Source organism: Puma concolor, chromosome B2 (genome assembly GCF_028749965.1).
Source record: "Puma concolor isolate L17-30 chromosome B2, mPumCon1.1.hap2, whole genome shotgun sequence".
NCBI classification, from domain to species: Eukaryota; Metazoa; Chordata; class Mammalia; order Carnivora; family Felidae; genus Puma; species Puma concolor.
The window spans coordinates 41,648,509-41,662,371 of record NC_141671.1 but is presented as its reverse complement, the minus strand read 5'-3'; the positions used below and the strand labels follow the sequence as shown (position 1 = coordinate 41,662,371).

Here is a 13,863-nt window from a genome sequence, read left to right as displayed (position 1 = left end):
TCCTTTTTAAGGCTGAATGATATTCTATTGTATGTATATAGATTTTATTTTATCCATTCACCCATCAATAGACACTTGCATTGCTTCTATCATTTGTCTATTGTGAATGATAATGCTGTTATGAACATAGCTGTGCAAATGTCTCTGCGGCTCTGCTTTCCATTCTTTTGTGTATATATCCAGAAGCAAAACTGCTGGATCATATGGTAATTCTATTTTTTTTTAAAGGAACCACCATACAGTTTTCCATAGTGGCTGTACCATTTTACATTCCCACCGGCAGTGTGCACAAGGGTTGCAATTCGTCCATATCCCTACCAACACTTGCGATGTTGTGCTATTGTTTTTGTTTATAACAGCAATCCTAACGGGTTTCAGGTGGTATCTCATCATGGTTTTTATTTGCATTTCCCTAACGGTTAGTAATGTTGAGCATGTTTCCGTGTGTTTATTGGTAATTTATATACTTTCTTTGAAGAAATGTCTATTTAAGTCTAACACAATTTTTAATTTTTATTCCCCCTTCTCATTTTTTTGTTTGGAGCATCCTTCTACCCCAACTTCATTCCATCTCCATAACCCACATTAAAACAGTACATCTGGAGAAACGGGAACCCTCTTGCACTGTTGGTGGGAATGCAAACTGGTGCAGCCACTCTGGAAAACAGTGTGGAGGTTCCTTAAAAAATTAAAAATAGATCTACCCTATGACCCAGCAATGGCACTGCTAGGAATTTACCCAAGGGATACAGGAGTGCTAGTGCATAGGGGCACTTGTACCCCAGTGTTTATAGCAGCACTCTCAACAATAGCCAAATTATGGGAAGTGTCTAAATGTCCATCAACTAATAAATGGGTAAAGAAATTGTGGTTTATATACACAATGGAATACTACTTGGCAATGAGAAAGAATGAAATCTGGCCTTTTGTAGCAATGTGGATGGAACTGGAGAGTGTTATGCTAAGTGAAATAAGTCATACAGAGAAAGACAGATACCATATATTTTCACTCTTATGTGGATCCTGAGAAACTTAACAGAAGACCATGGGGGAGGGGAAGTAACAACAAAAAAAAAAGTTAGAGAGGGAGGGAGTCAAACCTTAAGAGACTCTTAAAAACTGAGAACAATCTGAGGGTTGATGGGGGGTGGGAGGGAAGGGAGGGTGGGTGATGGGTATTGAGGAGGGCACCTGTTGTGATAAGCACTGGGTATTGTATGGAAACCAATTTGACAATAAATTTCATATTAAAAAAAAAGACAGTACATCTTTGCATATTTTCTCTATCTCTATATATTATGTATGTATACATTTATAAAGATTTTTATTTGATTTATAAAAATGGGATACTATATATACTCTTGTGCATCTTTGCATTAACTGATTTTTTTTGTTAATGACTCATGATATTCTGTGGTGTGGATTTATTCAAACATCCTCTAGAGAAGGGCATTCATCTTCCCTTTGTTTCAGTCTTCTGTTGACTCCAAAAAAAGCAGTACTGAACATCTTTGTACACACACTTCCTAGTGCTTACATTTCTATGGGATAAATTCTTAGGAAAGGTAACTTTCATAGATGCTATTAGATTATTTTCCTAAAATGCTGTAGCAATTTAGTTTTACACAAGTATTCCAATTCTCTGCCAGTAAGATATTTTATAACTCTAATTTCTCCATCCTGATGAGTATGAAATCTCCTTGTCATTTTACTGATTACTAACAAATGAGTCTCTTCATATACACTGACTGCCTAGATTTTCTCTCCTGTGACTGCCTTTTCATATCCTATGTCCATTTTTCTATTTTGTTCCTACTTGATAATCTATGAGTGCTCTGTTTATCCTAAACATTAAATGAAAAAAAATGGTAAAGGGTACGAATAGGAAATTCAAAGAAAAAAATAAACATGAAGTAAGGTACTCAATAATTAAGGCAATGCAAATTTAATTGATGAGATGCCATTCATACACATTAAATTGGCAAAAGTTAAAAAATCTGACAACATACAGTTTTGACAAAGCTGTGGAGAAATGGGAACTCTCTATACACTGTTGGTGGGAATGTATATTAGTACCACTGTTTTGGAGACTAACTTGGCAAAATCTAATAAAGATGAAAATGCTGATATCCTAACAACTCAGAAATTCCATTTCTTGGTATATACCCTACAGAAACCTTTGCATCTATGCAACAAGGAGACAAAACAATGTCCATAAAAGGACTGTTAGTGATGGGGGCGGGGGGGGGGGGATTATCCTAATTGTCTATCAGCAGGAGAATGGAAAAACTATGGTAAAGTTATCAATGGAACACTTCACAGGTACATGCATCAACACACATAAATGTAGAACCAACACTGAAATGAAAAGTTGCAGTATAATACATCCAGTATGAAGCTTGTTATATAATGTTTAAAGGCCTCCAAATCAATACATATAATGTTGACAGATTTAATAAATGGAAGTATAGAGGCACACACAAGAATGAACAAATGAATTAATGAAAGTACTTATCCCTAGGGTAGGAGAAAAGGGAGCAAGATTAAAGGAATAATACTGGGTACTCTGTATTATTTTGTTTACATAAAGTATGAGGAAATGTTGTATAATGTGGGCATACAGGTGTTTACTGTGTCATTTCTGTTTTTATCTGTATATTTAAAATATTTCACAATACACAAAATTATTTTTTAAAAGGACATTTACATAAAATGCATTTACATGGAATAGTTTAAAATAATTCTTACTTTTTAAAAATAAATATAAACATGGGAAATAGTTTTCTTTTAGAGAAATAATACACTAAGTGCTATTATATATGCAGCATACCTTGCTATAAGTTACCAAGAAACAACTTCCCTTGAATTCTAATCTTGGTGCTAAAGGCCAGTTTAAGTCCTAAAAAGTAACGTGACACCCTATCAAAAACAAAACAACAATGAAACACTTTCTAAGATGTCTCTGATAGAGAAATAGGAAGGCAGAAAATATATCTCATGTAAACATTCATTTTCTATATTAATCTTACACAGCTGAAAAAAACTAGATAAAGCAATAATGCAATGTTCGAGAAACATATCATTAAATATGACTTTTGGTTGATGCTGGCTTTACCTTCATGAAAGCAGAAAAATGCATTCATAAATGACAAAATACAGAACTAGTTTTAAATAAAAAAAATAATACTGTGGGTATGTTTCTAAATTACTTACCACAATTACTGATTTTGCTTGTTCACAATGCTGGAAATCTCCATATCGAACAGACCTACGTCCCTGGTAAATGAAAAAATTTTAAATTAACATGTAAAAATACTATATTCAGTATTAAAACTGTTCAACCAGTAAACAAATAAACATATTTATGCATATAACAGTTCTGGCCAATTTTAATATTTATAACATTCATTCTATTCAATGATGAAAAGTAAATTAAAATATTTTCCTTCAAAACCATCCTAACATTTTCAAGCCATTAATAAGTATAGTTCCTTAAACAATACGACATTTATTCTTCTAGGCTGCTATACTTTCTATTTTCATAACTATTTCTTTTTTTTTTTTTTTTAATTTTTTTTTTTAACGTTTATTTATTTTTGAGACAGAGAGAGACAGAGCATGAGCGGGGGAGGGTCAGAGAGAGGGAGACACGGAATCTGAAACAGGCTCCAGGCTCTGAGCAGTCAGCACAGAGCCCGACGCGGGGCTCGAACTCACGGAGTGTGAGATCGTGACCTGAGCCGAAGTCGGCCACTTAACCGACTGAGCCACCCAAGCGTCCCATAACTGACTATTTCTAATCACTGGGTAGAATGAGGACAACTGTATCTATATTTCCTCCTAAACTTTCTATGGAATATCAGATTACAGTAATACCGAGTATGTATTTGGGCCAATATTAAAATGAAATAAAAAAAAATAGACTAGACATATATACCTCTAACTCAATATTCCCAGAATAATTTATCTGTAATGAAAGTTCAATTTATTATCCGACATCAATATAATGAAATTACTTACATCACGATCTACTGTCGTTGCAAAGCCAATGGCTTCTTTCTGTGTACAGTTAACAGCTTTCTGAAGGGTATAAATAACTTGTTCATAGGTATGCACCTCATCATTAAACAGCATGCAATAGTAGGTATCACTCTTCTCTCTGTGACATAAAAAATTAATTATATATTATCTAATTGCATATTCTCTAGCTTCAGGCTGATTTAGTAAGAGCATACTTTGCTCTAGGGAATGTGCTAGGTACTGGGCACATATCTATGGCAAAGTCATCTGCGGTCCCCATGCTCTATGACATTACCATCTGATGGGGAAGATATATATTAGACATGTAATTCTAACTGAACTAGCTTTTATCAAGAAGAACAGAATGCTGCAGTTGGACAAAACAGGTCTGGGACTTCAGAGAAGAACTGCCACAGAAGTCATCTGACGCCTAGAGTCAGAATTGGCTATCAGCGGTTCTCAACTAGAGGCAATTCTCTGTCCCCCACAGAGGACAATTTGGCAATGTCTGGAGACATTTTTTGTTGTCATGACTGGGGCAGGAATGTCACTGGCATCTAGTGTATAAGGGCCAGGGATGCTGCTAAATATTCTACAATCCACTGGGCACCTGATGGGCTCAGTTGGAAGAGCATGTGACTCTTGACCTCAGGGTTGTGAGTTCGAGCCCCATGCTGGGGGTAGAGATTACTAAAAAAATAAATTAATAAAACAAAAAAAATTCTACAATGCACTGGACAGCCCTTATAACAAAGAACTAATCTGGTCCTAAATGCCAACAGTTGAGAAACCTGGGCTAGAGGAGGGTGAATGCAAAGGTCCTGAGGTGGCAAAGGGAAGTATTAGGAACTGGAACACAGGGAGGGAGAAGATTAGGTTGGAGAGAGGCAGAAATCTTGAAGACCTTACAATGGAAATTGATTTTGCCATTCTAAGGGCATTGAAGGATTTAAAATAGGAGATATAGTCAGATTTGCCTTAACGTTCACTGTGCTACAGGGTGAATGAATCTTAAGGGACAAGAGTAGATATGGCAGTTCAGTTAGGGAGGCCATGTTGCTGAATGATTAATTAATCTGGACTAGGATAGTAGAAATAGAGAGGAACAGAAGTAGAATTTTTTTTTTTTTAATGTTTATTTATTTTTGAGACAGAGAGAGACAGAGCATGAACAGGGGAGGGTCAGAGAGAGAGGGAGACACAGAATCTGAAGCAGGCTCCAGGCTCTGAGCTGTCAGCACACAGCCCGACACGGGGCTCGAATTCACGGACCGTGAGATCATGACCTTAGCCGAAGTCGGACGCTTAACCGACTAAGCCACCCAGGCACGCCAGAAGTAGAATGGTTTGATGGAGGGAGAACCAGCTGGACTTGAAATCTAAATGGGTATAGGTGATGCAGGTTTCTGGGTAGTTTACTAACATGGGAAAACATTATAAAAGAAGCAAGTTAGATTTTTTTCCCTTATATATTGGTAGCCTTGAACATACAATGGAACAAAAAGGTAAAAAAACTCTTCTGAGGTGCCTGGGTGGCTCAGTCGGTTAAGTGTCTGACTTCGGCTCAGGTCATGATCTCACAGGTCATTGAGTTCGAGCCTTGCATCAGGCTCTGTGCTGACAGCTCAGAGCCTGGAGCCTGCTTCAGATTTTGTGTCTCCCTCTCTTTCTGCCCCTCCTCTGCTCTCACTGTGTCTATCTTTCTCAAAAATACATAAACATTAAAAAAAATTAAAAAACAAAACTCTTCTATGCTCTAGGGTCTAAATTTGGGCTTTCGATCAATGGCTCCCAACTTGAAGTACAGGCACATCTTGTTTTATTGTGCTTTACAAATACTGTGGGGTTTTGTTTGTTTTTACAAATTGAAGGTTTGTGGCAACCCTATGTTGAGCAAGCCTATCAATGCCATCTTTCCAACAGCATTTGCTCATGTCCTGTCTCTACATCACATTTTGATAATTCTTACAATATTTCAAACTTTTTTTAATCATTACTATATTTCTTATGGCAATTTGTGATCACTGATCTTTGATGTTACTATCCTAATTGTTTTGGGGCACTCGGAATCATATTCACATAAGATTGCAAACTTAATTGATAAATGTTGTGTGTGTTCTTACTGCTCCACCCACCAGCTGTTTCCCCGTCTGTCTTCCTCTCCTGGGGCCTCCCTGTTCCCTGAGACACAATATTGAAAGTAGGCCAATTAATAGCCCTATAATGGCCTCTAAGTGTTCAAGTGATAAAAGAGTCAGTTGATGTGGCAAACTTTATTGCAGTGGTCTGGACCCAACCTACAAAACCCACAAGGTACACCTGTATGTGAAGACAAGTTCCTGAGGTACCATTTTCAACATTTCCAAAAAGATATAGCTAACACCTTACTTTTTAAAAAAAACAACCCACAACCTAATTATCTAGAATACTACTGAGAAGCAAAACAGAAACCACCAATGTTCATCAGACCCTCACTTCAACTTGTAATCAATCTTAAATATGAATACAATTCCAACAATCTCGGTTAGATTTAAAGAGACTGTTGCTTGAGGCAAGCACATCACATGGAAAAGGAAGCCCTTAAAACAGCTATGGCCGAATCCAGCTCTCTGGTCACATGTTCGCAACCTCCTCAATAATCTAAGTACAAATGGTAAAAATATTAGAGTTACCAGTTTTATCACACGAAGAACAGAAAACTGCCTGTGCCTGAAACCAGGGGCAGAGCCCTGACATGGCTTAACTAAACCAATCAATTAACAGGGAGAAACCTCTACCAACTAAGTGGATCACACATATTTAAAAGCTATAAAATAAAAGAGTTGTTCTGTGGGAAAGTAATTATTAAGAAAGAAAAGATTATGCTCTATCCTTCTATCCTTGCTCCAACTCAATTTGAGGAATTAGAATCAAAATGGTTAAAACTGAGTTTGAGCAAATACGAATATGAAGAATAAATGTGTCACACTTACACCATCTCTAAATCTGCTGGCAGTTCACTTTCTTTTTCCCAGGTTAGTATCTCGACTGCATATCGAAACATAATAGCAAAAATGTTGTAGGTTCTTGCTATCACATCTTCTGATAAATGTACAAGAGGATCCTGAAAGAACAGAAAAAAAAAACCGCAACCATCTTAAATGCACATTAATTCTCATCTTCCCTTACCTCAAAATACTAATGTAAATAGCTGGCTGATCTTCCAGCTTCGGCTTCTCTTCAGTTTGAGCCTGTACATTACATCCTACCAAATCCAGTTTCCTAAAACACTTTGTTCATAATGATCCCAATTACTGAATCAAAAATGTTCAATGGCACCCCAATGCCTAATGCATAAATCTAAACACTTTAGAATGGCATTCCAAGATCTTTAAAACTTAACATCAAACCATCTTTATAGCTTCATATCCTCCTAATCCCAATTTCCAGAATAAACAAAGGAATGTTATCCAAGGGCAGACCAGCAATATTTAGTTTTACAGGTATGAAGGAGAGCCTGATTTTGAGGATTCTAAAGGGAAGAAATCAACAAAGTCAGAGAACTACCCCTTGATTCCCTTGTCTACTTTATTTCATCAGGGCACATTGCATATGCATGGAACAGGGCACTTTGCATCTTATACTTAACTGGGAGTATGTCAGAAAATTTCTAGGTTATGTGAAAAAGCATTACTATAAACATACACTGAGTTTATCATACCTTTTAGGCAAAATGTTTTACACGATTTTAATCTTTATGCTTTCTCTTAAATCTAAACATGTTATTTAGCTTAATGGCTAGTGTTATATTATTTCTCAAATAAGAAAATCAGTATGTTCCAGCATCATAGAATAGGAATGAACACATTCTTGCAAATATACATGAAGGATACAGACATTTTTGCACATCCTCCCCAAAGATAAGCCTAGTAGAACTGACACAAAACAAATGGAGAGGAGGAATAAAAAGAATGGAGGGAAAACAAGACAAAGATTCCTAAAGGAGATGGGTGTAGAGCTTGAAGAACAGAAGAAAAAGTAAGAAGAGTAAGAAGACTTTTCAAAGTCTTACAGCACTTTTTTTAACCTACACAACTCTTCTCAATGGATTGCTTTATATGTCCCATGTAAGAAAATTTTTTTATCCTACCAGCATAGTTTTACTATTTCTTATAGAGGCTAGAAATGATTAACATAGTGAAACAATCCATACAAAGAAGGAACCAGAACTGGTACATCCTGGGGATTCATAAAAGTATGGGTATTAATAACAATATGAACCTCATGCTACACCAAAATAGAAAGTAGAAAATTCAGTTTCCTTGGTGATATTATCTTACAATTATTCCATTTCTCACAATTATGTCCCACGTTATAAGACATCAGAGGATGAAACGATTACAACAAACAAGATTTATAAGCACGGAACAGATCCTGAAAGAGAAACTGCTGCCAATTCTTGAGAATCCAGGCCAGTAGTGTTCAAACTGTTGTACAAAATCCCAGGACCTGGTAGAGCTGTTTCCTGTTTGAATTGTACATCAGTTTAAAAATATAGAATTACCTGTATTTTAAAATAGTAATGTAAAAATATACTCTAAAATGTGTTATATTACATATTGGGGATCACCAACTGGTAACTTTGCTATTACATTGGCCAAATTTGGGGCAGGCCTAGGAATACAGATTTTTCTGCTATTTTTGGATACACATGTCTACTTCTTGAAAAATGATCACTGATTAAAAAGAATTATTTCTGCAGTGAAAGGATACTAGGCTGTGCAAGTCTACTCATATGTACAATAGTAAATTAAACACTAAGAAAGACTTCTGCTCAAATTGCTCTTATGAGAGCATAAGTCAGTTGGAATGAGTAAATAAATGACCATCTCATCCTATGTTGTATTATCAACTATGACTAATAACTAGTTCTTTGAGTATGTTTATTTTAGAAAATACACATCTTTGTCAGTGAGTCAACTTGAGTTATTCTTCTTTCAAACCAGAAGAATACAAGGCATATTGTTAAAAAGATCATCTGTGCTTATGTTAGAAGGCAGTGGGGGTTATGGAAAACTAGTCTTTTATGTGATACACTACTATAATGTTTGAATTTAAAAAAAATTTTTTTTTTTATTAAAAAAATTTTTTTTTCAACGTTTATTTATTTTTGGGACAGAGAGAGACAGAGCATGAACGAGGGAGGGGCAGAGAGAGAGGGAGACACAGAATCGGAAACAGGCTCCAGGCTCCGAGCCGTCAGCCCAGAGCCTGACGCGGGGCTCGAACTCACGGACCGTGAGATCGTGACCTGGCTGAAGTCGGACGCTTAACCGACTGCGCCACCCAGGTGCCCCTGAATTTTAAAAATTTTTGTTAATGTTTATTTATTTTTGGGAGAGAGAGAAAGAGACAGAGCATGAGCAGGGGAGGGACAGAGAGAAAGGGAGACACAGAATCCAAAGTAGGCTCCAGGGTCTGAGCTGTCAGCACAGAGCCCGACGTGGGGCTCAAAGTCACGAACCTCAAGACCATGACCTGAGTCAAAGTTGGATGCCCAGTCGACTGAGCCACCTAGGTGCCCCATTGAATTTTTTTTAATGTAAGCATATACTGTATTATAATAATAATTTTAACTCTTCTCATATGCAAATAAGCTATGGGTATGGAAAAATTACATTTCTCTATATTGCCCAACTAAAACTGGTAATAAACTAGAAACCAGTCATCAAAACAACCTCGCTTATTTCACGAGTTGACTTTCTAACAAGTAACTAATACACAATTCAACTTATAAACAATAAATTCATTAATAATACCACTTTTAGTGACCACTGATAGGATAAAGATGTAGCATATGTATACAATGGAATTATTACTCAGCCATAAAAAAGAATAAAATCTTGCCATTTGAAACAATGTGTATGAATCTATAAGTTATAATGCTAAGTGAAGTAAGTCAGGCAGAGAAAGACAAATACCATATGATTTCACTCATATGTGGAATTTTTTTTTTTTTAAGTTTAAGAGAAAGAGAGAGAGCACAAGCAAGGGAGGGGTAGAGAGAGAGGAAGAGAGAGAGAGAATCCCAAGCAGTCTCGATGCTGTCAGCATGGAGCCAATACAGGGCTTGAACTCAGAAACCATGAGATCATGACCTAAGCTGAAACCAAGAGTCAGCCACTTAACTGACTGAGCCACCCAGGTGCCTCTCATATGTGGAATTTAAGAAACAACTGAACAAAGAAACAAGGACAAACAAAAGACGGACTCTGAAATATAGGGAATCAAATTGTTAGTTACCAGAGGGGAAGTGGGTGGGGGGACATGTGAAAATAGGTGAAGGGGATTAAGAGTACACTTAATCATGAGGAGCACTGAGTAATGTGTAGAATTGTTGAAACACTATATTACACACCTGAAGCTAATATAACACTGTATGCTAATTATACAGGAATAAAAAAATAATACCACTTTTATCTGTTATTATTAAGATTTTTAAATTTTTTTTTTTAACGTTTATTTATTTTTTTGAGACAGAGACAGAGCATGAACAGGGGAGGGTCAGAGAGAGGGAGACACAGAATCTGAAACAGGCTCCAGGCTCTGAGCTGTCAGCACAGAGCCCAATGCGGGGCTCAAACTCATGGACTGTGAGATCATGACCTGAGCCGAAGTCGGCCGCTTAACCGACTGAGCCACCCAGGCACCCCTATTAAGATTTTTAAATTAGACTTTTATTAAAAAAAATTCCACTGCTAAAAATTACTTTAAAAATCAGTGCAATGTAGCATCATCAACAATAGCCAAATTATGATAGAAGCCCAAATGTCTATCCACTGGTGAATGGAAAAAATGTGGTATATGTATATGTATGCATGTGTGCACGCGCGCGCGCGCGCGCGCACACACACACACACACACACACACACACGCTGGAATATTACTCAGCCATAAAAAAGAATGAAATCTTACCATTTGTAACAATGTGGATGGAGCTAGAGAGTATTATGCTAATGGAAATAAGTTAGTCAAAGACAAATATCATACGATTTCACTAACATGTAGAATTTAAGAAACAAAACAAATGAACAGGGGGCAGGAATAAAGACAGGCAAACCAAGAAACAGACTTTAAAAAAAATTTTTTTTAAGTTATTTACTTATTTTGAGAGAGACAGAGACAGCACAAGTGGGGAAGGGACAGAGAGACAGGGAGAGAGAAACCCAAGCAGGCTCTGTGCTGTCAACTTAGAGCCCAATGTGGGGCTCGAACTCACAAAATATGAGATCATGACCTGAGCTGAAACCGGAGTCAGATGCTCAACTGACTGAGCCACCTAGGTGCCCCACCAAGAAACAGACTCTTAACCATAGAGAACAAACTGATGGTTACTAGAGAAGAGGTAGGTGAGGGATGGGGTAAATAGGTAATGAATATTAAGGAGGACACTTGCTATGATGACCACTGGGTGTTGTATGTAAGTGATGAATCACTAAAATCTACACCCGAAGCTAATATTCCACTGGCTAACTAACTGGAATTTAAATAAAAATTTGGAGAAAAAAATAAAATCAGGGCAATACACTGTTAAAGAGTTCCATTACTGGAGTTCAAATTACCATTAAGACGCTCTGGGTGGCACCTGGGTGGTTCAGTTGGTTAAGTGTCTGAGTCTTGATTTCAGTTCAGGTCATGATCTCATGGTTCGTGGGTTCGAGCCCCACATCGGGCTCTGTACTGACAGAGCTGAGCCTGCTTGGGATTCTCTCTCTGCCCCTCCCCTTCTCGCATTCTTGCATGTGCTCTCTCTCTCAAAATAAACTTAAAAAAAAAAAAAAAAAGACTTTGGGCAAGTTTTTAAATCTCTCTAAAACCCAAGCTTCTGCAGCTATAAAATCTCTGTAACAGCAGTACTTATCCAACAGGACTGTTCTGAGAATTAAATGAGATAAACAAAGTATAGTACTTGGCATAATTTTTAGCTATTAATAATCACAAATCTGTATTCATTTGAGATGAGAGCAGTATCGATAAGGGAAAATTTCAGGTAAAAAAAAGTCTTCACCGAGGTCGTTCATTCAGTGCATTTGTTACTGAATTAAATTTCATTCCAAAAAGGTTTTACAGCAACTTAAGAGTACATCAGTGTAATGAGACAGTATTAAAAAAAATAGATGTACAAAGTGGGCAAAACCAGAATAAAGGTAGGAAAATTAGGTGATAATGTGTTTACTGTAAAGGCAGATCATATAAAATTCCAAATAGCTACTATACACAGGCACTGTTTCCAAACATTTGGCTCTGTTTCCCAGAAGCCTCAACAAAAGGAAACGGAATCAGTTACCAGACCCATAGCAAGAGAAACATAACACTTCCTAATGCAGAGACGGAAGAGAAACTTCTTATAGTTCCTATGAAGATGATCAAAAGAGACAGTCCAGACTCCCTACTTATCCCCATGCCCAAAGGGCCCATTGGAAACCTGGCTGGGCATTTACTGTTGCCACAGTGATGGGAGATGCTACTGCCATTTAGTGAGTGGGAAATAAGTAGAGTAAACACAATGCTTCTGACAGCATGTATCTGGGATCAGCAAACTTTTCCTGTGAAGAGTCAGATACTAAGTCTTTTAGTTTTTGTAGACTACAGGGTATTTGTTACAGCTGCTCAATTTTGCTGTTGCAGTGGAAAAGCAGTTATAGACAATGCACAATTAAACATACCTGTGTTGCAGTACAGTTTTGTTTATAGACACCGAAATCTGAATTTCCTACCATTTTCACATGCCACAGACACCATCCTATTGATTTTTTCCAAATATTTAAAAATATAAAAACCATTCTTAGTTTATGATGGTGCCAGTGACGGGCCTCTATGGGGCCATAGTTTGCTGATCCCTGGCCTACATAACAACAACAAAAGTCCCATCCCAAATGCCAAGAGTTGAGAAGATCCATGGAACTGCTAAACATTATCCCTAGAGAAGTGTATTATCAAGTATATACTTGATAATATACAGGTATATTTTTTCCAACTTTTTTCTTAAGATGTAGGCTAAATGTATAATAAAAAATTACATTCAATAAAAACAATTCTATGACAGACTAAAAAAGTACATTGCAAATATTTTATAGCTTTCTTCCATTTTAAGCATAAAAGATAAAAAAAACCCTAGATATATGTATAAATTTACTGAGTGGGGACCAGGAATGCTAAACAAAATGCTATTTTAAAAACAGCTTCTCTTACAGTCTTATCCTTAAGGACTTCATTTCTCTTAACTGAATTCTTAAATTGGAATTAAATGGCAGAGTGTGGAGGTTTATTCTCTGTCAAGTTGCTGCAGTATAGATTCTCCAGGCAGAACCATATAACTTCAGCCAGGCAGGCAAGCTTGCTAACATCTTCCTAACGGGAAATTAACTCAAGTCGTCAATATTTGATAGCTACCCAACTGATGTATGAGGATAAAGTCAACAGAGTAACTGCAAGCAAATTTTATTCAAAAATTATTTTCAGTCTATCTAAAACAAAGATTAAAAGGTAACAAAAGTCCTAAGATTTTTCTAAGTAATTTATTGAGGTGAAATTCACCGAACAGAAACCTAGCCATTTTAAAGTAAACTAATTGGTGGTATTTAGTACATTCATAATGTTGTACCACTACCACCTTTCTATAGTTCCAAAACATTTCTATTACTTCAAAGTAAAACGCCCTACCCATTAAGCAGTTTTTGCCATTCTCCCCTTCCCCAGCCCTTGGCAACCACCAGTGTGTGCTTTGTCTACAAGTTTACCTATTTTGGGTATTTTATATAAATGGAATCAGACAATATGTGTTCTTTTGCATCTGGCTTCCTT

At 36.8% G+C, this 13,863-nt stretch overlaps 1 protein-coding gene and 1 long non-coding RNA gene across 7 annotated transcripts in view; one reads left to right on the top strand and one right to left on the bottom strand.

Annotated features, from left to right (window-relative positions):
- The window catches only part of LOC147580952 (uncharacterized), a 324,096-nt gene that overhangs the window by 179,849 nt on the left and 130,384 nt on the right, over positions 1-13,863 (top strand). The window lies entirely within an intron of this gene.
- The window catches only part of UBR2 (ubiquitin protein ligase E3 component n-recognin 2), a 125,058-nt gene that overhangs the window by 69,537 nt on the left and 41,658 nt on the right, over positions 1-13,863 (bottom strand). For all 6 annotated transcript variants that reach the window (XM_086706869.1, XM_086706871.1, XM_086706870.1 and 3 more), the window contains 3 exons: positions 6,993-7,123; positions 4,021-4,159; positions 3,214-3,276 (listed from right to left, as the gene is read on the bottom strand). In XM_086706869.1, the coding sequence (XP_086562995.1) occupies positions 3,214-3,276; positions 4,021-4,159; positions 6,993-7,123 (333 nt within the window). The remainder of the gene's footprint in view (positions 1-3,213; positions 3,277-4,020; positions 4,160-6,992; positions 7,124-13,863) is intronic.